This window comes from Lampetra fluviatilis, chromosome 14 (genome assembly GCF_964198595.1).
Source record: "Lampetra fluviatilis chromosome 14, kcLamFluv1.1, whole genome shotgun sequence".
Classification (NCBI taxonomy): domain Eukaryota; kingdom Metazoa; phylum Chordata; class Hyperoartia; order Petromyzontiformes; family Petromyzontidae; genus Lampetra; species Lampetra fluviatilis.
Genome location: NC_136288.1, coordinates 3,440,783 through 3,465,821, shown reverse-complemented (window position 1 = coordinate 3,465,821; position 25,039 = coordinate 3,440,783). Strand labels below are relative to the sequence as shown.

At 50.1% G+C, this 25,039-nt stretch overlaps 1 protein-coding gene across 2 annotated transcripts in view; it reads right to left on the bottom strand.

Annotated features, from left to right (window-relative positions):
• Nucleotides 1-3,795: 3,795 nt before the first annotated feature.
• Nucleotides 3,796-25,039, bottom strand: part of LOC144935815 (arf-GAP with SH3 domain, ANK repeat and PH domain-containing protein 2-like) — a 102,585-nt gene continuing 81,341 nt past the window's right edge. The window contains exons 15-28 of one of the 2 annotated variants that reach the window (XM_078862590.1): nucleotides 24,297-24,430; nucleotides 20,056-20,150; nucleotides 19,030-19,219; nucleotides 18,819-18,904; nucleotides 17,746-17,861; nucleotides 16,669-16,736; nucleotides 15,029-15,136; nucleotides 13,921-14,248; nucleotides 13,253-13,438; nucleotides 11,981-12,062; nucleotides 11,387-11,469; nucleotides 9,739-10,499; nucleotides 9,239-9,364; nucleotides 3,796-8,293 (exon numbers count right to left, since the gene is read on the bottom strand). In XM_078862590.1, the coding sequence (XP_078718716.1) occupies nucleotides 8,219-8,293; nucleotides 9,239-9,364; nucleotides 9,739-10,499; nucleotides 11,387-11,469; nucleotides 11,981-12,062; nucleotides 13,253-13,438; nucleotides 13,921-14,248; nucleotides 15,029-15,136; nucleotides 16,669-16,736; nucleotides 17,746-17,861; nucleotides 18,819-18,904; nucleotides 19,030-19,219; nucleotides 20,056-20,150; nucleotides 24,297-24,430 (2,438 nt within the window). In that variant the 3' untranslated portion in view covers nucleotides 3,796-8,218. The remainder of the gene's footprint in view (nucleotides 8,294-9,238; nucleotides 9,365-9,738; nucleotides 10,500-11,386; nucleotides 11,470-11,980; nucleotides 12,063-13,252; nucleotides 13,439-13,920; nucleotides 14,249-15,028; nucleotides 15,137-16,668; nucleotides 16,737-17,745; nucleotides 17,862-18,818; nucleotides 18,905-19,029; nucleotides 19,220-20,055; nucleotides 20,151-24,296; nucleotides 24,431-25,039) is intronic. The other variant, XM_078862591.1, reaches the window with a different exon arrangement.

Genomic DNA, 25,039 nt, shown 5'->3' with positions numbered 1-25,039 from the left:
ATGAACAAATCTGTTGATAGCCAGTAGGCTTGCAAAGTACCATCGTCTTATAGAAATCAATGTCGTGTGAGCCAGCCACATTAAAATAATGATCAGCCACGACAGAAGTATTGGTCCTACCGTGTTTCAAATCTGCCTTGTATTCACGAACACGGTCTGAGACATGTCGCTTAGTTTCCCCAATATAACTGCTGCCACAGACAGACACAGCTTAGTTTGTAGACGCTGGGATATTGCATGTCAGGAATCTTGTCTTTCACAGATGGGATCAGATCACAAATTTTATGTACTGTGTTAAATCGGACCTGGATCTTGTGTTTGTTCATGATTTTGGAAATCTTTTTGGTTACTCCTACTATGTATGGCAAGGTGATGGTTTTGATTTGGTCCTCAGATGGTTTTTTCCCAACGGTTGGTGTGATAGCTTTACGGATTGTGTAGTCTGAATATCCATTCATCTTGAGAGCTTGGTGTACGTGTTTGAGTTTACTGGTCAAGTGTTCATGGTCAGAAATACATCAAGCTCTACGGTGTCGCGTTTTGATGAGGGAATTCTTCTGGGATGGATGGTGGTGGGAATCACGTTTTAGGTAGGCGTCAGTATGGGTTACTTTCCTGTAGACAGAGTGGCTCAATGAGCCATCTGGTCTCTTTTTGATTAAAACATCCAAGAATGGTAACTTGCCATTCTTTTCCACTTCCATGGTGAATGTGATGGCTGGGTGTATGGAATTGATGTGGTTGAGGAAATGGTTGAGAGCTGGTCGGCCATGTGGCCAGATGACGGACGTGTCATCTACGTACCTCTTCCACAAGGACGGGCGTAGAGTGGATGCCTGGATGGCGTCCATATCAAAATTTTCCATGAAAATATTGGCTATAACCGGAGATAAGGGAGAACCCATTGGGTGCCTTCAGTTTGTTTGTAGAATGTTCCTTTCCAGGTGAAGTATGTATTGGTGAGGCAGTGTCTCACCAGAGCATTTTGAGTTATCTCAATTGAAAAAGAGGGATGATATTGTCATCCTCTCAGCCGACAAGAGCAATGCCACGGTCATCATGGACAAAACTGTGTATCGTATCTATCGTAAACTGTCTTATCTAAATAAGTGTTTTTTTACCTTTTCTGCAGCCTTGCATCCCTTTGGTTCTCAATCGTATGTTTTATGTTAATAAATATAGGGTTTAATGAAACAAAGTACATGGTGTTTAAAAGAGATGGACCCGATTTGAAATCGCTATGCTGTATCTCTGCAACCACGAACCGCCCATGAATGCAACTCTTACCACTTGAGAGGGCGGGGCATAGAGAGGGCGGGGCATAGAGAGGGCGGGGCATAGAGAGGGCGGGGCATAGAGTTTCAATTGATTACCGCTAGATGCCCCTCCCAGCGCACAAACAGCCCCTAGACTCAGTCATTCGCAAGACGCGCTGCCTCAACGTTGGATATGTCGCACGGGACCCCAAGACTTGGCGCTACACTCTTGACCCCCAAGATCACCCCCAGACATCATCACACCCTGCGACTTTTTCTTGTGGGGATACGTCAAAGACCGTTGTGTTTTTGTGCCACTATTAGCGACTAATCTGGATGACCTCGAAAACGGAAGCACCACAGCGGTGACTTCAGTGGAAGAAGACACTTTGAGAGGCGTTTGGGACGAATTCAACTATCGTCTCAATATTGTCCAAACAGCAGGTGGAGGGCACATCGAGCATTCATAAAATGGTTCGTAAAACTTGATAACTCATGAAACCGTTTGTAGCTTTTTGTGTGATTGCAACATGTTGCCATCTTAAAATATAATGCTTTGAAATTGGTCCCATCTTTTTACAACACCCTGTAGTTGTACTTACGTGCCCGCTCTTAACTTGTGTTTCGATTTTTTACATTCGAAAACAATTCTGGGATGTCTCGCACCCCAGGTTAAGAGCAACTGTTCTAAATGAAGGCCAGGATGGGCAAAACCAGTTTTCTCCCCCCAATATAAATGATGTAGCTGTAATAAACGTGTGCCTAAGCTAACATAAATGACTAAGCAATGAAACTGCATACCTTTTAAAGAGCTCGCTAAAACACAACTAACACCCTTCCATTCCAGAAACTCAACTCTTCTAACGATCTGTCACTCTCTGTGCTATTTCGTCACTGTGATTGACAGCTGTCACGCGCTGACAGCTCGCGACCCCTCCCTCCCATCCCCCGGGGTTGGAAGGGCGGGGGCTGGAAGGGCGGGGGCGGCCCCCCACCTCAAATCAGCCCCCCCCCCTCAAATCAGCCCCCCCCCTCAAATCAGCCCCCCCCCTCAAACCAGCCCTCCCCCCTCAAACCAGCCCCCCCCAAGCCAGCCCGCCCCTCCAAGCCACCCCCCCCTCAAACCAGCCCCCCCTTCCAAATCAGCCCCCTCTCAAAACCAGCCCCCCTCCCTAAACCAGCCCCCCCTAAAACCAGCCCCCCAAACCAACCCCCCAAACCAGCCCCCCTCAAAACCGGTCCCCCCGCCAAACCAACTCCCCCAAAACCAGCCCCCCCTCCCAAAACCAGCCCACCCCCCCAAAACAGCCCCCCCAAAAGCAGCCCCCCCCCCTCCCAAAGCCAATGGGCACCCCGCCCCCCAATCGGCACACGCGGCCGCGTCACCCATCGCAGGCTCGGCGTGCCCGGGACCCAGAATCGCACTCGGAATGTTTATTTGTAGTGGAGGAATCCAATGAGCTGCAAGTAGAGGAAAGGTAAACACATCACTTAAAATACACGTTTTGGGTTTAGAGTAAACGCTTACATTTCCTGGAATGTGATCTATTTTCCCCCCGACGTCTGGCAATAAAACAACGACTAAACAATGGTAAACGTCTTGGTGATTGTTTTGAAAAGGTCAGTTCCTCACTGTGCTATTGGTGGAAATTCCACGTGTCCATGACAGGAAATGGTACATCCGTAAGAGCAGCAGTGTCGACTTGGCACGGAGCAGTGCTTCTCATTGAGTTTAACTCATGGGCCTGGCATGCTCGGCTGAACATCATCATAACCATCAATTATCATCAACACCATCCATCAATATCACCACCAGCATAACATCTTCCAGGCGGTCTGGGGGTCCCTCCCCCCAGAAAAAAATATCTAAATTTGAAAACGAATTTCCTGCCATTTCCTGCCTAAAATATGAAAAAATTCACCAACACATTGGATTGATGTTTTATTACTTTTTAGCAATAATGTCTAATAGTGTTTTGTATTACATTGCTCTGTTCTCTCTTTTTTTACCTTTTCTTGTTTCATTGTATGTAATGGCAGAGATTAGGGATTAATAAAGTACAACCATAACCACAATCATATAAACAGAAATCTACTTTATAGCAATATATTGGGGGGGGGGGACATTTTGAGCATATTTGAATATTGGGGGGGGGGGGATGTGTACCCCCCAATATAAATTATAATTACGGCCTTGAGTTGCACACTCGCCAGCGATAAACGTCTATGGGTCCTATGCTCGTCTGTTAACCGCTTGCATTTGCTGTACCGAATGGTGTAGGTTTGCGGTGGAGATAGGGCTGCTGAGAGAGGCTAAGACACATTTCTTGGGGCTATCACGTAAAATCAACACAGCGGCTGAAGTGGATAATTGGTTTTTTACCATTTTATCTGGCAAACAAAACTGACACCTTTTTTATGAGGAGTCATGTTTGCATTGACCACAATATCTGCGGTCGGTTCCAATGGTGGCTGAAGTGGACTTCATCAAACAACTCGGAGACACCGAAACAACACACGAGACGAGAGGCACGGGCAGGACCTTGCATCGCAACATATGCTTCCTTTTAATGCATTTAATACAATGTACAAAGTTTGGCAGGATACAGGCATTAACATGCTTCACGCAAACCGTGCGCAACAACACACAGCATCCGCGGGGGGTTCGTGCCCCTCCCCGCCTCGCGACTGCATGGATTGTTCATTTACTGGCAATGTGTTCTCCGTGTCTTGAATAGTATTGCTTTTGCCCACACAGTGTAAACCATGGGCTTGCTTGCCACCAACAGAGCCCAAATACCTTGTACACACGAGGCAATTAAGCTGGCTGTGGTGTGTACACACACACACAAATAGTTTTGATCAGGCGCCCAAAACATAAACGGACTTAGCTTATTAACGTAGAGGAAGAAGCGCTTTCAGCCTCTCAAAGTCAGCGGGATTGGGAACCGTGTAGTGATGATATTCATGGGACGAGCTTGACACTCAAGAGGTTAATTTAAATCGGGCACGGGACGCAGACACAAATGGCGTTGTATACACGACGTGGCAAGCTTGCAGGCGTCACAAATGCATTTACAAACCGACGTGCCAACCGAACGTGGGATTGGCGTCTGGAACGGTCTCCACGACATGTTCAGCAAGTGTGTGCACGGTGCACACGTGTGCTGCCCAGGCTCTCTCCGCCTATTCTTAGAATGCTCAAGCACTGACGCAGTGCAGTCGGAAGAGGCGTTCGAATACAACACGTGCACACACGGGGGGTCTGACAGCAGCGTCCCACCGCGCTCCCAACTGTTGGGCCATCAAGTACAATAATAACCGAACGCAATGTACAGGTACTGTATCAATACCTCGGTTGGCTACGTACACGGCGCGAGAGAAGTTCAACATACATACGTACATTAATATTTAATTCATGTGCAGCGTGCGCCGTGATCATCGGAACACTTCCGCGCTGCGTTAAGTACAAGCGGCTCGACTCTGCGATCGATCCCATTCAACTCTCCACGGAGGGGAGGGATCAAACTAAACCGTGTGAGTGGGAACAGCTATGTATATGTATGCACACTAGACGACGACGACGACGAGACTTGGATTTTGAATATGTAAGTGCTGAGTGACAAGAGCTTACTCAAACTTCGATATGGGATTTTTTAAACAATAAAGGAAATGTCTATGTACAAGGGGAAGGCATTAAATGTTATTTCATCGCGACGTGATGTTGATATGGATGGATGCACATGATAATGCAATGATAGTTCGTAAACGTGGCCAGAAGATGGGCCTGATAATTTGATCACGATATTGTGATAATTATAACAATGCCAATGGCATTTGTATTGAACAAAAAAAACTCGGTGACAATTACGGACAATGTCGTCGATGGTAAAAAGGTCGTAATTATTGGACCAAAAACAATATTGAAATGTACTAATGACATTGTTTACAATGTGTTTTTTATTACAACAATTCAATGATAATGATGAGATAACGTGATGATAATGGGGGGAAATTAAAACGGAATAGGAATACAGTCAAACTATTCTAATGAAATTAATAGCTGGCATTAAAAATGTGTACATGTAAAAACACTAATAGTGGTGAAACGGTGACAGGCATCTTAACAATTCAAAGTGCTCCGAGCTCCTTGACCTGTTGAATCTCAGAAGAAAAACAATTAGACTGCAGTGCAGCACTGATGTCTAGCGTTTTGTTCCACGTGGTGGATCTCTCCGGTGCTAAGGAGCCACCCGGCACAGGAGGCTACGTGGAGCCGAACAAACATGCGGTACAACGTGGACACTCGAGGGCGGAAAAACAATTTGGTTGAATTTTGCTAAAATTAATGACGCACAGCGCTCATCACTGGGTAGCTTCACCACATCTTCGAATTCACAAAACCCCTCCTCGTACGTTTGAAACTGCAATTGACTTTTCAACAGCAAGTTATTGGGTAACTGCGAGATTTTTTATACTCGGTCACAAAGTCAATATACATTTAAAATTGACATAAACATAATTACAATAGACGAGACAATGTAAGAGCTGTTAAATCTCCGTTAGGCAATGCGTGCAGTGCAATGAAGGATCAGCCCCATGTTCCATCTCCTGCACCTCCGTTTAGCACGGTGCAAAAGAAGTTCAACATACATACACATTTCACTCGAGGACTCATCAACTGCATTTTATGGAGGGCCAAAAAATGTGCGTCTGCTGTGGACCACGTGACCTTATGTCATGTATACACACGGGATAAAGTCACATGGCGTCGTGATATTATAACGTCTGTGCATGTGACCACAAATCGATACCTCCTATCTCCAAGTAGCATACCTCTCGTGAACCTCGCTTTCAGTACATGAATCTTAATCTCTTTAGGTCTCGGTGAGTCAACATCTCTCGGCGGGCCACAGTTCAGTGGACCACCTGCAAGAAACTTTGCGGATCAGGTCCGACCCACGGGGCTGCCAGTTGAAGAACCTACGCTACTCCATGTTCATTCACTGGCACGACCACACACGTGATGGGGCTCGCAAAGTTTCTTCCCAACGATGGATTAATTCGTTATGTGACTAACGGCGGAGCCCCAGGCAGTGATAAGCAAATGGCTGCGACGTTGTGGCTATGGCGACGCCCCTGGGCAGCACTTTGTTTTTATTTTTGCAAAGAGATTGCCGGGAGGTGGGTGGTCGGGGCAGGATTCAAGTCTTCTGGAGGAGGGTTATGAAAACTGGGTTTAAGGTAAGCGATCAAACCCCGGTTGTAAATAATAAAGCAAAAAACCATGGTGGCGTCTCCCACAATTAATTGTGCTTTGTGCCCCCATCACTTTCATTGAGCCCTCAAGTGTTGAGATGCCAGCGTGATGGGGCAAGGGTCAGCAAGGGTACGATCACAACTAAGGAGGCTCGTGGGAGGCATTGCAGGAAAGAGGTTACAAATGATCACCCATACGTATGCATTGCATTGCTTTTACCTTATAATCATTATTGTTCTTCTATAATTCACATTGAACGTGGAAACAAAGCGATTGACTGGGAAAGCTTGGCCACCCCCCAAGTCTTACTGCGACGCGGATACAACAGGCGAGTTTCGGTGACCAGCCAAAACTGGAGTCAAAGGCAGCATCTGCAGCGGGTTGCAAATGGAAAGGCCGTTTCTATTTACACAGCATATACACCTGTACATATACACGCCAGGCCCGTGGTTAAAGCGAGCCTCTAGACGGCGTCTTTGATCGACTGTGCGGTCTTTGCTGCTTCATCATCGCGCAGCCAGATTGGTCATGCAACCTTTCTCGTTTAAATGCACACGGCTCTTCATAATCTTCGTGGTGGCGCAGTTATACGCACACTGCCATCGGAGTTGGATTCCCAGCTCATGGCTATCGTCAGTAACTATGGACCATGCGGTAAACCACTGTCTGCGCTCTTTCAAAAGAAGCCCTCTCATGACTTGCAAGATCGATAATGGCATTCAGCCCCCTGAATATGTTGCCATACGCAAGAAGAGGAGTAGTAACGAGTGATAATCTCAACCGGTCCTGGGTCATCCCTTTTCACCAGCCAGCACTTACCAGCGTGGTGAAGTATGGTCAAACAACCTCCATGAGCGACACAGGGATAGGAAGCATTCAACCAGCAGTGGAACAAAAAAAGGGCAGTAAATTATTAAACGTATCAGCTATAAATCGTGGTGGAACATGCTGGAACCATCTAGGCCTCACCATGTCTTGGGGAACGTGCATTTGGAGAGTGCCGTTAGGAAGGGAACCGTGCAGAAGTGCTGTGGGAATGAGAACATGCACCACATGGGCATGCAGGAATGGAATCAAAATCCATGGGAATGGATGGGAATTGAGCAAAGGGAATAGACGGAACATTGGGTATTTGTGTGCACGCAAGTACGTGTGTGTGAGAGTGCGCATGTTATGATGTGTATTCATGTTATTATTTACGTGCACCTGTGTGTGTGCATGGCATGTGTGTGTGCATGGCACGTGTGTCTTTGTTAGTATGTGGATGTATGGTGAAATATAGACGCGTCTGTGTGTATGTGCACCTGGCCTGGCACAAGTGCCGTGGTGACGTCACCGCCACTTAGTAGCGAATGGTGGCTGTTGTTGTGGTAGTATTTGTGGTGTGTGTGTGTGCGACAGGCTTACAGAGCAGGATGGGACAATGTTTGTTGGGAAGTGACTTGGGGGTAGGGTCAATGTTAAAGGGACCAAGACAGGACTGGATAGAATTTGAATTTAATTCCCATGTCACTTCCTCATGTGAGAGCACATGTGGCAAGATGAATATTGTTTGCACTCGTTTGTGTTATTATTCGTAGGTACGCTGGTTGAAGTCTTGCTGTGTGCTCGTGTGTTTGTGGCCCTTGCGTGTGCGGGCGAGCGTGTCCCCTGAATCTAAGACCAGCTACGATTCAGGCGGACGCGAGATCCTGCTGCGCTGTCAGTCCGAGAGGATGTGGACGAAGGACACGGGGAAGACGCCCGTTCTCTCCGGCTCACCCTCCACGTGGCCGATCTGGCGATACAGAATCAGTCGGTCACGATCCAGCACAGTACAACAGCGACATGACGCGCGGTGAACAAACGTTCGTCTCGTTTGGGTCAAAATGGAACGGGCGAAGCAGCCTCATGGCTAAATGGATTTCAGCTGTAGCTATGGGAAAGCGTGGAGGAGTAACACACAAGTGACCTCATGGGTCAGTGGGATCTATAGATATCACTTGGGCACCACCTCATACGATCATCCAACAACACGGGCTGGATCTGGTGGCTTCAGCTATGGCCAAATATCCGGAATGCGCCCGAGACCTTCGAATCTAAGCATGTTTTAGCCTGGATAGCACTTGCATAGGTGACCACCAAGCACAAAAAAAGGTGTAAGAAGGGATGTCGTGGGCAGCAGAGGACGGTGCAGAAAAGTTCATTGCTCAGCACACATTCACCAACCCACACTAACCAGCGTGGCAAAGTGTGGTCAAATATCCTTCACTGCCCGCATTGGGTGGGAGGCCCTCATCCAGCAATGGATTAATAAAACGGGCTCTACACGTACACTGGCTTTGGCAGAGACAGCTTACAGGCTGTGGTGCTCTCTGCTCTAGTTTCATAGCGACGCAGCTCTTGCCCGCACCACCCTTGTTAAAGTGAGCTCTGGTGGAGACACTGCATCGACAAGCGATGGCTGTGGTTTCTGCCAGGCCATACAGAAATATAAGAATTCCTGCTCGAGCAAAAATAGATTTCTGCAGGCCTGGGCAGCACCCACGTCACTCCCTCCCTTCCTCCCCATTTCATCAGCACAGCGATAAAACAAAAACAGCGTTTCCTGTCCTAAGGGGTCTTTAGAATGGGAGCTTTGAGGCAGAATAGCTGGTGTGGCCTGGATCGTACAGCCCCAACTGGGACATGTGGTAGCTCCAGCCGTGGTGTGCAGGAGAAGAGAGGAGATGGATTTACGCACCCACCAATCCGCATCCTCCTCTTCCACCACGAGCAGCACCTCGCCCTCGTGGAAGGTCAGCTCGTCGGGGTGGTCGGCCGTGCAGTCGTAGATGGCCTTCACGCGCCGCTTCTTCGTCTTCACTCGCTGTGGGGCGACGGCCGCGGAGGGCGGGGGTGAGAGGTCAATTGTGTGAGAGCATGGTGGGGTGAGAGGCATTTAACTTTTGGTTAATGGAACAAACGAGGCGGAATGAGTCAGGCACAGAATACGAGACGGACAATGAGATTTTAAAAATAATGCAACAAAAAAGTACAACGCAGACTAAATTGACAAATTGTGAAAATCTATCGATTTACCGTGTGTGGGTGAAACCTTTACATGCCCAGTACAGAGCAGAACGTAAGTAACGAAGTAGCAGGGCACAGGGGCACAACGCGGCAGGGCGAGGCCCACACAGCACACAGCCAGCACACAGCCAGCACACAGTCAGCACACACGACGCTGGATAAACTCAGTACCTGCACGGTCTTGCGCGGCAGAGGAAGTGGCGCCGGCGAGGAGGGCGACAGCTGCTCCTCCATCGCCTGCACCTCCTCCGTGGATCCCGACACGCGTTTGCTGTGCTGTTGCCGCTGCAGCGGCGGTGGCGGCGGCGGCATCTGCGGTCGCATCGGAGGATCGGGGCCACGGGAAATCCTGTTCGCCGCTCTCTCTGACTCGGTGCTCCACCGGCTCGGTTTGGCCGACTGCTCGGGGGCTCGGGGCCGGACCGGCGTGAGTTCGGCGAGCTGCGGCTTGGTCGCCGGATCTGGCAGCTGAGGCTTGGGCGCCAGCGCGAGCGGCTGCGGCCTGAGGCTCTGGTCCGCAGCGTGCGGCTTACTTCTCTGATCCGGAAGCTGGGGCTTGGTTCCAGGATCCGGAGTCTGCGGCTTGCTCGGAGGAAGTTCTGGCATCTGCAGTCTGGCCCGGTTCTCGGAGGCCTGAGGTTTGGCTCCAGGGAGATCCGGGAGGTGAGGCTTCGTACCAGGATCGGGCGGAATCAGTTTGGGCATGGGGTGATTCATAGACTGTGGCTTCGTCCCAGGATCTGGAGCCAGCGGTTTGTGTCCAGGGTGGTCCGGCAGCTGAGGCTTAGCTCCCAGGCGTTCCAGCGGTGGGGTGCGGTTCGCGGTGCCGGGGAGCACGGGCCTGGCGGCCGGGTTGACAGGAGGCGGCTGCTGCTGCTGCTGCTGCGACAGGGACTCGGTGCTCCCCGTTGTCTCGGACCTCCTCCTCAGCGCTGCACAGAACATGAGCACGTAACAGCACGTACAGCCCCTTGTCATTCCGCTGCTGGGTGAGGGCCTCCCCACGTAGTGTGGGTCACGAGAGGTGAGTTGCCCATGCTTCACCACGCTGGTGCTTGTGGGTTGGTGAACGTGAGGTATAATACAGAACGATATTTGATTTTGCCGCACTGCCCTCTGCTGCTCACAATGCCTACAGCACCTGCTTTTCGTGTGCATGGTGCTTGCCCACTCAAGCATTATTCAGGCTTAATCCTGCTTAGCTTACAATATCTAATAGAATCAGCCACCTGTGATTATAAATCAGGTTCCCAAGAGTAGCTAATTTATGGGATCTGTCCGGCCACCAACAGCTGTGCAAAAATCCATCATTAAATTGTTTTTTTATTTTTTATTTTAAGGGGCTTAGTCCAGCTCCGAGGTGTAAAACATGTTCGTTTGATTAGGATGTGATGAGCATCGTGCAGTGCATTTAAAAGACGGACCGATAGTATGGATAAAAAAGCCTAATAATTCGAGCCATAGTTCTGTGATTGTATTCTGGGGCTTCTCTGCCAAACAAGAGCAATGCTAGGGGCAGGAATCCCAATTGGCAAAGTATTTGTCTCATGATGTGATACCGATAGCATTAAACTTAAAAACTAAACTATTTTTTATTTTACCAGGTAAGGTCAGAAGCAACATGGCCACAAATTAAGTGGCTGATTATGTGGAAATTTCTAGCAGCCAAATAGTCTAGGCGCATGTTTTTAAATGCGGAGGGAAAAACCAGAGAAACCAGAGAACCCGGAGAAAAATTGGGAGAGAAGGGCCAAAACCACGCCCTGTTCTAATGGAACGCATGTTCTTTCTGGTGGCATACAGCAAATGTTGTCACTACCTGAGGCGGAAGGAGGAGTCTTGGGCAGGACACGCAGGCCGTGGATGGTTGGCCGTTTCCCAGCTTGCAGCTTGTTGTCAGGGCTGTTCACGGGAACACGCGATTCACTCATCGTCAAGCCGAACCTGAATGACCCTAGCTAATCCCATTGCCTAAGCACAACTTACAAAACAAATCAAAACATTCGTCTATAACACTGCCTTAAATGAAAACTAAATAAATAACACGTGGCATTTTGGGCAATGGTCCTTCTTTATAGCACACAGAGAGAGGAGATGATGGCTGATGGCCAATGGTCGAGATCAATAAAAGAGTGGCAGCCAAACCAGGGAACACACCCAAGATAATGTCCACTGAGGAGATAGAGCGATGAAATCGGCTCGTGTGCAGAATCAAGACCGCGGGACCATGAGGGATGGAGACAGCCTTGTGGGAGGTCTTCATCCAGCAGCGGATAGATTATGGCGAACATGAAGATAACGGGGTTCTTGTTCAGACATCGGGTGCACGTCGCTAAATATTCACGGGGGCTCTCTCTTCTCTGTGCGTGGCAGTGTTAACCGATCCGGTGTTCGGGGGTGGGGGGGGCCTCACCTTGGCTGCCGATTGCCGATGTCGCAAAGCGCCGCCGGCTTGGCCACGGGAGGGGGCGGAGGCGGTGAGCTTTCGTTGGACCCTGGAACGAGAGGAGGCCGAGACGCTGCGTCTCACCCCGTTCCCCAGTACAAAACCCACAGCCGGCAAAGACCACGGCCGCACAGACAACCGCCGGTCGTGTTGCCGTCGTGGTGCGCGCCTGTAGCCCAGGAAAGTGTGGGCGGGTTTGGTGGACACCCTCTTGAAGGGCAGCAAGTAGTAAGCACACTTTTGGGTATTATCAACTCCTATGCATTGATTTTTTTGGAGTACTCCAGTTTCTCTACTACATGCAATAATTAGTAAGCAACTTTTGCAACATTTTACTTCCTTTACTTCCTTGCCCCCTGCACTGATGAGACCCTTTATCCATGCCTTCATTGCCTCTAGCCTTGACTACTACAACTCTCTTCTCTATGGCCTCCCCAAATCCCTCACCTCCCAACTGAAAAATCATCCGGAACGCTGCCGAAATGCCGCTCATCCACACCCATAAATGAGACCACCACATCGCCTCGGTCCGCAGATGCCTCCACTGGCGCCCAAGCCAATCTCGAATCAACAACAAGATCACCATTTCCAAGATCCTCCACGGACTGGCCTCTGTCCCACCTCTACCCTCTCATCTCACTCTTCTCTTTCCCACGCGTTTCTTTGCTTCAGTAACTAAAATATTGGTCGTGAAAGCCGATCATCCAAAGCCTCCTCCTGAAGCACCAACCTCTGCTCATTGGGTGGTCGCTCCCGCTCTTCTGCTGCCCCTTTCGTTTGGAATTCAGTACTCCAAGAAAACCATGCTGCCGACTCCCTGCTCTGATTAATCGTTGCCACCACTATTATACTATTTCTCTTAACTGCGATGGTGGGGGGGGAACCACTGACGCTTCAGCGATAGACAATCCATTGTTGCCGTATTTAGGAGCTATATGAATACAAATGATATTGTAGAACGGTACACAAGCATGGAGACGCACGCCACACGTGATTGCCTCCGGTTCCAATTACACATCTCAACATCGCCCCCTTCTGTGCAACTCCTGGCAGACTCAACTCGTCCGTAACTGCACTCGTCGTGGATATAACAAATGCCAACGAATGCCAGATGCGGCTAACGATCCGAGCCGATTCTGCGCTCGCCGCACAGACCACAGACCACAGGGGTCGGTCGCGGGAGGGAAACGCGGCCCGGGGGCTCCGTGCGAGCCTCTCGGCCCGTCCCGGGGCCCTCACCGCGCAGCACCGAGGAGCCGCGCACGGGCGGCGTGGGCGGCATCACCCCCGGCGGCTCCGACAGGGTCCGCTTGTGCCCCGAGCCAGGGCTGCTGGCGGGTGGGGGAGGAGGCGGCTTTTTCCGCGACATCGAGTTGCAGCTGCCCGCCACCATGTTAGCGGCGAGGCCGGGGAGGCCCGGCACGGCTGCACGCCAGGAAAGCAGCGCAACGGAGAGTAAGAGGCACCCGACCCAGCGACACCGCACGGCACCCAAGCGTCAGGGAGTCCACAGAGACGGGTGATCGGATGAGTCGCAGCGGGGGTGATGGTAAATCAGGAATAGCGGTGCTCAGTCGGTGGGGTTTTTTTTTGTATTAATCGCACACTTGGATGTAAAAATCGTCTCCTATCCCATCACTGGTGAGATCACCAATCAATCGTTAGGCTCACTCATTCATTCAATCAATTAGTGATAACACCACTGACAGGACCACTCTTTTGATCGCTGAAAGCGCCACCAATTGAACCACCGGTTAAAAAAACATTAAGCGAGTATCCCAAACAGAACCGCTGTTAGGAAACACCAAGAACATAATTTACAAGCACCGCCATCAAGACCAATAAAAGAAACGCACATTATGGAACCATTTCCCTGCCTCTTTGCCTGACGCTGTTGCATCACTCACGTGGGCCCTTGATAGTGCTGCCCACGATGCGAGGAGGTAGCGGAGGTGCCGTGCAGACGTCCGTCTGCTGCCCGCCGTTACTGTAATCCGTCCCAGCAGCCGACGCCGCCGCCGCCGCAGCCGCCGCTGCGGCCGCCACCTCGGCCGCCACCCGCTTGGTGGCGCCGGCGAGCGTGGAGAGCTGCCGCGACGCCGGGTCGACCCCGTGCAGCGGCGGTGCACGCCGCTCGCGCGTCGAGCCGGGCCGCTCGCGGCTCAGGTGCTGCTGCGATGGGCAGTGGTAGCAGCTGACGGGGCGGGCGCCCCGCTCGCGCCGCACGGGGCTCACCTGCGAGCGACGCAGTGACGCGTGGCATCGAGCGCGAGTTAGACAACGAGACACACCCTCCCCCCACCAGCTCCCCGTGTAGCCTTTAGCAGACTTGTGAGCGCGGTTGGCGAGCGACTATCAAGGCCACCGCGGTGCACGTAGAGGTGGTGCGGCTAGCACTATGCTTGGCTGCCTTTGTCTCCCCAGTGGCGATTTTTAAACCACCCGCACCAGGTGCTCATTTAAGCCTCAATCGATAGACGGGAGACCCAGGACCAGTTTAGACATTTGTCACTGATGTTGGCCGGGAGTGGCAACTCGGGTCACCGGGTTCATAGCACCGTGCACAAAGCACTCGACCACTGCTGCCCATAGGTGTTACATAAGTGCGTGCAAGTTACACGAGACAAAGATCCCCCATATAGCCTTAACAGACTGTTGGGGCAAGTGCTGATAGCAAGCACCTATGAAGGCCGGAATGGTATACGAGGAGATAGGTGGCCAGCACCACGCCCGACCGCCTTTGTCTCCCTAGTGGCGATGTTTACACACTGCACCAGGTACTCATTTGAGGCCGAGTCGATCTAGGAAAAACCCAGAACCGGTTCAGATAATCGTCACTGATGTTGGTCATGAGCAGGAATCGAACTCGGGTCTCCGGGTTCGTAGCGCAGCGCGCTACACTACAGCGAGTTACACACCCACACATTCACACACTGCAGCACGAGTGCCCAGAGACAATCCAAGTGAACAGCGTCGCAACAACAACAACTGGCGGTCTCGCACAGCAGGTGTCACCTTCTCATCTGGGTCGTCGTCACTCTCATCAAAGTCATCCTGCTGCAGGTTCCAGTTGTATTCCACGTGCACCCGGGTGCCGAAGATTCCTGCGATCGCCTGCTCCAGCTGCGAGCGGCACAGCAGAGACAGACATCTCAGCATCACGGACAACGCCGCACAATGGGATACACACAGCACCTGCTTTAAAGTACGATGATGCTGTGTTAGACTGGGATGAATCAACATACACGCTGCAGGGTACTGCTTTGTTTTTTGTTTAATTCATTATGAAGCCAATGACTGACCACTTCCATCTGCCTCACTTCGTCTCACTTAGTCTCAAGGCCTGAACACAAAAACTCAAAACATTAGTTGAGAACGCTGGATTAAAAGGAAATATATATTTGATAATCGACACGTCAGAGCAATGGCCCTTCTTCATAGCACATAAATGGTTTATTCAATGATAAATAATTATAGAAGGGCCTTTGCTTGACATGTCGCCAATTATATATTTTTCCTCATAAGGTCACAGAGTTATTTACAAATGTGTTGAGTTTTTTTGTTGTTGTTATGCTTGTTTGTGTGCACCCCTGCCAACGCAGTATCACCAGCAAACAATGCGTTTGGCTTCCATCTATTAGTGCCTCATTGAGTCCACAATTCCTCACCTCTGCATGATTTCTCTCATTATCTTTCAAATAAAATCCTACATCTTCAGCACAATGGAACAAAGACGGTCCACTGCATCGCGCGTGCTTTCAGATGCGCTTCTGCGGCCGTCTGGAATGCTCTTCCTTCCGATATTAGGAAGCCACTGGAGCTATTCACTTTGAGATCTAGATTGAAAACGAATTTCTTTAGAACTGCTTCTTGTGTTTAGTTTGTTGTCCTTCCCCCGGCAACTCCGATTAGCACGGTTGGCTACGTACGGTGCGGAAGAAGTTCAACAAACATACAATTTCATTACAATGCACGTGTTTATTTCTCTAGTGCCTTCACATAGTGGCCGATTCTGATTCTGACATGCCGCTGTATTTGGGACAAATGGCCGTGTTAAAATAAAAATTGTATTCATAATTACAATATTTATATGTGCAGGGAAGCCTCACTTAGACTCAAGGTTCTGTCTGATGGGATGGGTTGGGGGGGGGGGCATTCCAGGTGATTTAGTCACAGGCCAATTGCATGGTAACCTTGTGTCGGCTTAGCTGCCTGTAATGAATCGCATGTATATAATTGTGCACTCTGGAGCATATGGGAAACTAAGAAACGATTTTGCACAGCTACAGACAGCCAGTTGCGTTTTTTAAAAATTATTATTCAAGAGAAGGCAATGGTGACCAGGGATTGGACCCCGAGCACCCAAGCGCACGGTGGAGTACGAGACACGTCCCAAATTGAGCTTTGGGCTGACCGCCGGACCAAGATTGAGCTTTGGGCTGACCGCCGGACAGAGAAATTCATCTGTGGGGGGTGGCTCTCCATCGTTTAACTAAGCCGAGTAATCGATTACGGATTAATCTCTGATCGTAATTGCAGCCAACCGGTCCCCACCTTGCATGGATTCACGACGGGAGGAGGCGACAGGGTGGACCGGCTACAACTGCACAGTGTTGAACTACGACTCTAGTGCACTGAACCGCGTGTGATCTCACCAGCTCCGTGCACTGCGAGTGGTTGAGTCTCCGCGCCACATCCAGAGCAGTCTCTCCATCGGCGTTTTCTGTGCAGAGGGGATTGCAAAAAACCAAAGCGCCGTTCGTTTAGAAAGTGTGGTGGTAGCTACAGGGAGAGATAGGATGGTGAGATGATAAAGTCGATTAATCCGTAATCGATTACTCGGCTTAGTTAAACGATGGCAGCCACCCCCCACAGCCGTGCTTTGTGAAGGCAGGAAAACCCCTACGATCCCAGGGCGAAGCGGCTGATGATGCTGAAGATGTCACCAAGTCCCCAAACATCACCTCCCCACCCAGCGGGACACAAATGAGAACGGTCACGATGCCGTCACGTTCAATACTTATTTCCCATTAACGGAGCTTCAAACTCATGTCAGACAGCATGGCAGCAGCACACGCGCAGCCCTTTGTCAATCCCACTGCTGGATGAAGGCCTCCTCATGCTGCGCGACAGCGGCAGCTCTTCCGCCGTACTTCCCCAGCGCTGCTTCCGCGCGAGTTGGTGAAGGCGGGGAGCACAGGCCAGAGGTCGCAAACGGGTTTTTGATTCCTTACCCGTACCCGGCCGCACCAGGGTCGCAAACGGGTACCCGTACCCGATACCCGGGTACGGGTATCGGATACCTGATTGCGACCTCTGGGATGAAGCCATGTTGCAGGCGCGGGTGGGTTGATTCTAGGAACTTTAATTGTGAGAAGAGACAAGACGTTGGGAAATGAGTGACAAACGGTTACTCACCAGTGACTCACGGCCTACCCGTACCCGGCCGCACCAGGGTCGCAAACGGGTACCCGTACCCGTACCCGGCCGAGGGTAGCCGGGTATCGGGTAGGGTACGGGTATCGGGTACCCGGTTGCGACCTCTGGCACAGGCGAAGGCGTTCACAAGTGCGGTACAACTGCGCTGCGTTGCCGTCTGCTGCTGCTGCTGCCCACCGCGTAGCCCAACCTCAGGGGTGTTGCGATTGAAACAATAAAAACCGTGGTTTTGTTTTATTTTGGGCATCGCGGCGGTCCTCAGGGGTTGTGCGTCCCGCTGCGCTCGCGCGTACTGATGTCAGTGTGGGCCTTGCTCCGCAGCAGCAGCTTGAGGCCCTCGGTCTGGTTGTGGCGGCAGCAGTAGTGCAGCGCCGTGTTGCCGCTCTCCGTCTGCTTGTCCATGTTGTGGCTGCGCGTGACGACGACGGCAGGAATGCGTACGGGGAAGAGGGAGGAGGAGGAGGAGGCGGTGTTTACTAAAGCAACATCAGTTTTTTCATTAAAGTGCATCCGACTCGGATCGCGCGTTAGTTAGCACTGTGCCAAACGTGTTTAATCTCCAGCAAGACTGACAAGACACAGTGACACTCCTCTCATCCACGTTGATGTGGGGGAAGCTCTATTACAAGAGTCTCGCCGTAAAAAAATGCTCTATCTGCGCGAGTAGCTGTGGCTAAAAGCAATCTCATGAATTTGCCATCACTTCAAACGGACCTCTTTTATATTCTATGGTTCTTTCGGTAAAGTCAAGCAACACAAGTGGTCGACCGCTTGTGTTGCGATCGAAACGTTGTGATATTTGTATTATTTTTTATTCACTTTTTTACATTTTTATTTGTATAATTGTATTGTTATTATATTTTCTATCTACGTGACTTTGCCGAAAGAACCATAGAATATGAATTCCTGCAGTCACGAAAGTTTTAAGTGAAAATTTGACCTCTTTTATCCGTGAAAATGTGGATCCTAGGACAAAAATATTACTTCCGGCAGACCGCTTCTGGGGAAATCCTCATATCCATGTAATAACGCAGAGAATAAGAATTCATTTGCGGGTAACAATATATTTCGCTGATTGATTGGAGGCTCTGCTAATTGGAGTTCTGGTCAAAATGGTGGTGCATAAAATGAAGTTCAGTCTTCTCTATAACACAGCGGGAAATGCAAATGTCAAGCACCGGACAATATTCGGATGCCAAGTTACTACAGAGACCATTGCAGTATCTTGTTTTAAACATTGCAGACTGATCGCGGATGGACTCTCGGCTCGTGAGCTCCTGCACACGAAGTGCCACAGAAAGGCTGACTCGTGCAGTTTGGCTCCAGCCTCCAGAAAGGCCACCCGCGGGTGCAAGGTGCTCCTCACCAGTTCTGCGCAAAGTAGTCGACGATGTGCAGCAGAGACACATCCGCCAGCCGGATGGCCAAGTGCAGCGGAGTTTCGCCCGCCTCCTGGTGTTGCACAAGCACGCAAGAGACAAAAACAAAGAGAAGGATCCACCCCCCCCCTCGTGTAGCCTACACAGCGTGTCGGGGAGACTTGCACATGCAACGCCGACACAGCCCGCGCTCCCCACCTGTCCACGCGTGCTGGGCAGCGAGCCGGAGAGGTCGACCCCGCTGGCGGACACCACGAGCAGCTTGAGCACGTCCCTCTCGTGCACCGCCTCCACCAAGGCCACGCGCAGGTCCTGAGCAGTCGCCTCGGGCTTCTGGGCGAAGCGCCGCTCCACGTACTTGGCCATGATGAAGCCCTTCCTCGCCTCCCTGCGCCATCCCACGCAACACAGGCTTCAGGAGGTCAAAGGGCAGGATGGAGCACTGGGTGGCATTCTTGTCTCTCTCTCTGCTGACGGTCCTGAACCAGCGCTGGTAATTCCACATTCTGCAGCAACTCACGATGGATGGAGAAGCTACCAATTAGTTTAGCATTTGTTTTTACCCAGAAAAGCATCACAGAGCCTCAACTGTGTTTCAGGTGGGTCGTGCTTATTTTTCACAGTAGGGGGCGTTATGCATTTTCCAATTCGATCATTTGGTAGTCATTTTTCAAATTTGACAAATTTAGACCTTGATGCCAGCACGCACAGCCGACTCTTCTTCGAACTGCTGGCATGGGCTCTTGAATGTCCGCTGTGAAGCAGACGGCGCGGAGTGTCTTAAGGTTAAAACATGCACCGCAGTATTAACCAGGGCGGCCTGCCTGATTTAAAATCTGAACCTCCGCAACAACAAGCGATGAATGCGCCACTGCAGGGCCATGTCACCGCTATCAACTCTCGCATGCCTACATAGACATTCATAGAATATCTTGTTGAATTGTCAACTACTGCTCACACTCATTGATGCTCAGCGACTAGGTGACCACGTGGCCACAAACATGACGGCAAGACAACAAAATTACAGGTTATTAAATCCCATTCTATGAAGCTAGAAATGCGTACATTTTACAGCCCCACTCGCATACATTTTGCATTTTATCGTGTTCACTGTTGGATCCGAGCCACCGCTCGTCCCACAACCCTGGATAACGGAGAGCGTCACCTGCCGTTTGCCTTCCGAGGCTCGCAGCCAAAACAAGAGGCAGTAGCAGGCACACTCACATGTCACTCATCGCCGTGGGTTTGGCCGTATTTGTGCTCTTCAGCTCGGCCTCCATGACCTTATTGAAGCTCGTGTTGCCAACGTTCTTTGCCAACTGCGCGGGATTGGGGAGGGGGAACACACGCGTAGCACGTCGTCATCGCTCTGCCACACGCGCGTCGCCATCGTTACGTGCGCAATCGCACGGACGGGCCGGTGAGCAAAGCCACCCACACGCGCCCACACAATGACGCGCTGTTGCACACTGCTGGGCACACATGCTTGCTCACACTAGAATGCGCTGCCAGGTTGGATGCGCGCACGCACGTGTAGAGGAGTAAAATGGGGACGTGACGTCAGGTGTGCCGTTCAGTGCGATGACGTCCCGTCTCCTAGAGTACTTAAGGGAGACCCCGTGACGAAAGCGGGGTCACTGTGGGAACGGGTAGAGTAAGCAGGGTGAAGAGAGAACCAGGGGTAGAGAGAGGGATCGACTAGTGAGTCTGGGGAGAAGCCGGTGGTAGCCGTAGAGGTGCTTCTCTCTCCGGTCGGTGGAGTCGGCAGAGTCCACGATCCAACACGAGAGAGAGACCGGAGCTAGCCGGCAGGGACCCGGACTCAGTGTAGGACCCCTAGCCCCTGGGAGTTGTGTACCCTTGTGTGTATTGTGAAGTCTTTAATAAACGCTTGGCGAAAGCCCTTAGCTTATCTCCGTCTCCGAGTGCATCCGTGGGAACTCCTCAACACACGCAGACACCTTCTATGGGCGCTGGTCGTTAGGTGGCTGGTAAAGTTGTTGCGGTGTCATTTTAAACGACACAGTCTTGGATATTCACGATTCGACTATTATCGTGATATTGGTTCCCCTTAAATTTGCCGTTGTATTTCACCGTTTAATCTCCCTGTTTTTTTGCTACCATTTATTTCAAGTACAAATAAAGATGCTTAAATTGTTATTCAACTGCAAGTTCGCTTAACATAATCCAGCCACAGGTTTTTTTTTAATAGTGATACTTGATAATCTAATTTAAATGCACATTCTGTCAGAAAATGCTATGGAAAATGTTATACGAAGCACTAATTGAATTGCTTACAGTAATATTGTTTTTTACTTTCACTGTTATCGGGAACTTTACTGTTATTTCAGAGCTATTAATGAGCAACGAAAATCATAATCTGCCGATGTTTGACAAATCGGACGATGCTCTTATCGCGCTTCTGACATCTTCTTGGGTCTTTCCATAAAGTCATGTAGATAGGGTCAAAGAACATAACAAAACATTACAGAAAACTACGACGTTTCGATCGCAACACAAGCGGTCGTCTTCAGGAAAAGGGGGGTTAGCTTCCAATGGAAACTGTCTATAAGGGTTTGAAATGGGCGTAGCCCAAATGTCAGCAGCCAATGATAATGTAAGTGGTTGGCAGCGAGCCTGGCGGTGGTTCGTTGACAATGAGCATGTTCAAGAGAGATTAGCAAGTTAATGGGAGATCGTAGAGCCGCAACCAAGGGGTCGACACACGAAGTGACTGTGAAAGCGCAAGTTTGAAATGGGCGTGAAGCACAACTAACATCAGAAGGTGGTAAGATGGAAACATCACAGCCAGTTATGACTTAAACTGGTTGATAACGTCCTTCCAATGATTTCTCGGTTTGTAACCATCTTCACGGTTGAAATTGTGTCTGTGTCTATATATATGGATGGCTTCATGAACAAATCTTTGTTGATAGCCAGTGGGTTTGCAAAGTACCTTCGTCTTAGAGAAATCAATTTCGTGTGAGCCCACCGCATTAAAACAATGATCAGCCACGGCCGAGGAATTGGTCCTATCGTGTTTCAGATCTGCCTTGTGTTCACGAACACGGTCCGAGACATGTCTCTTAGTTTCCTCAATGTAACTACTGCCGCAGACACAGCTTAGTTTGTAGACGCCGGGGTATTTCATGTCAGGGATCACATCCTTCACAGATGGGATCAGATCACGAATTTTATGTACTGTGTTGAATCGAACCTGGATCTTGTGTTTGCTCATGATTTTGGAAATATTTTGAGTGACCCCTGCTATGTATGGCAAAGTGATGGTTTTGATTGGGTCTTGAGATGGTTCTTTCCCAACGATTGGGGTGATAGCTTTACGGATTGTGTAATCTGAATATCCATTCATCTTGAGGGCTTGGTGCTCGTGTTCCAGTTCACTGGCTAGGTGGTGATGGTCATAAATACATCGAGCTCTATGGTGTAGAGTTTTGATGAGGGAATTCTTCCGGCATGGATGGTGGTGGGAGTCAGGTTTTAGGTAGGCATCCGTATGGGTAGATTTCCTGTAGACAGAATGTCCCATTGAGCCATCTGGTCTCTTTTCGATTAAAACATCCAAGAATGGTAACTTGCTATCCTTTTCCACCTCCATGGTGAATTTGATGGCTGGGTGTATGGAATTGATGCGGTTGAAGAATTGGCCCAGAGCTGGTAGGCCATGTGGCCAGATGACGAACGTGTCATCTACGTACCTCTTCCACAAGGACGGACGTAGAGTGGATGCCTGGATAGCATCTGTCTCAAATTTTTCCATGAAAACATTGGCTACAACTGGAGATAAGGGAGAACCCATTGGGGTACCTTCAAATTGTTTGTAGAATTTCGATTTAAAGCTTTCGTGACTGCAGGGATTCATCTTCTTGGTTCTTTTGGTAAAGTCACGTACAAGGGAAATAATAAAATATTATTTTATTATTTCGATTTAAAGCTTTCGTGACTGCAGGGATTCATTTTCTTGGTTCTTTTGGTAAAGTCACGTAGAAGGGAAATAATAAAATAAACTATTATTATAATACATTATTCTTATTTTATTATTTCCCTTCACGTGACTTTACCGAAAGAACCAAGAAGTTGTTTGTAGAATGTTCCATTCCAGGTGAAGTATTGGTGTTTACCAAAGTTCCTGTGCTTGACACAATTGCAATCTTTGAAGATTTGGTCCAACAAGGACTGAATGTTGATGTACCAGCCCTGGTGAGACACTGCCTCACCAACACTTACTTCACTTGGAATGGAACAGCAATGGAGCTGTCCTCAGCATCTACAACTGCCCGCTCTCAAGAATGAGAAGGCTCAATCGCAACCTGCGGAGAGCCGTGCGGCGCTGCGAGGATGAGCTATGGTCGCCGACTGCCGCGGAGATGAAAACTGCATCGGTAGCCCGCAATCACAAAACACGCTTTGAAACCGTGGAAAAAAAAAATCACTCGCAGTGCTACCCCTTATTGCACTTCTTAAGGGGAAGATTGGCAACCTGATCTCCAAGCCCCAGGATGAGGTCTGCAGATTTCCTGAGCATTTTTGTGAGGCCTTGGGGGAGGAGGAACTTGTTCAGCCCAAACAACAGCATAGGAACGGGGTGGGAGGGGGCTGGAGGAGGGGGGGGGCTGACCATGTGGGGATGGGGGGGGTGACTGAGCCTTAACGGATGGAAATACTGAGCTCGTGTGTGTGTATGTACTCCTATGTGTGTTGTGTATGGACACATGAGTAAACACATTTGCATATGCACGTACGTAGGTGCGCTGAGTACAGTATATATGTGAATACACACAGGTGCAAGCACGTTTGTTATCATGACTTTGTGCGTGTGAGTCAGTGTGCATACGTGCGTGCAAGCATTTGTGCGTGTATGTGTGGACACGTGAATGTGTGTGCGCGTGTTTGTGCATTTGTGCGTGTATGTGTGGACACGTGAATGTGTGTACGTGCGTGTGTGTGTGCATTTGTGCGTGCATGTGTGGACACGTGAATGTGTGTGCGCGTGTTTGTGCATTTGTGCGTGTATGTGTGGACACCTGAATGTGTGACCGCGCGAGTGTGTGTGCATTTGTGCGTGTATGTGTGGACACGTGAATGTGTGAGCGCGTGTGTGTCCATTTGTGCGTGCATGTGTGGACACGTGAATGTGTGTGCGTGCGTGCGTATTTGTGCGTGTATGTGTGGACACATGACTGTGTGATGGTGCGTGTGACGGTGCGTGTGAGCGTGCGTGTGACGGTGCGTGTATATGTGGACACGTGACTGTGTGACCGTGCGTGTGACGGTGCGTGTGACGGTGCGTATGACGATACGTGTGACGGTGCGTGTGACGGTGCATGTGACGGTGCGTGTGACGGTGCGTGTGACGGTGCGTGTGACGGTGCGTGTGACGGTGCGTGTGCACGTGCGTGTGAGCGTGCGTGTGAGCGTGCGTGTGCACGCGCTTTGCTGCCCCATACCAGCAGCTCGGAGTTGCCCAGGCGGTCGAGCTTGAGAGACTGGATGCGGGAGATGTGCACTCCCATTTCCCGGTGGATGCCCGAGCACTCGATGCACGTCAGCACTCCCAGGTTGGTGGACAGCCACGTCGGGTCTGTGCGACACGGTTCACCACGCGTGAGCAAAACCACCGGCGAGGAGCTCGTCAACGGCTCGAGACGCGACGACGACATCCCGACGACCACGACGACCGTATTGTCCACGTTATAAGGGCGGGCACGTTTCCCCCCCTGTATTTTAAGGGAACATTTAGGATAATAATATTAATAATGATTAATCTTGACTTAAAGCTTTCGTGACCGCAGGATTTTATATTCTTTGGGTCTTTCGGTAAAGTCACGTAGATAGGTTTAAAGAAAATAACCAAAAGAATAACCAAAAACCACGACGTTTCGATTGCAACACAAGCGGTCGTCATCAGGAAAAGGGGGGTGAGCTTCTAAAGACATGAATGCTGATATATGGGCCCTGGTGAGACACTGCCTCACCAACACTTACTTCACCTGGAATGGAACATTCTACAAGCAAGTTGAAGGTACCCCAATGGGTTCTCCCTTATCTCCAGTTGTAGCCAATGTTTTCATGGAAAATTTTGAGATGGACGCCATCCAGGCATCCACTCTACGCCCGTCCTTGTGGAAGAGGTACGTAGATGACACGTTCGTCATCTGGCCACATGGCCGACCAGCTCTCAACCAATTCC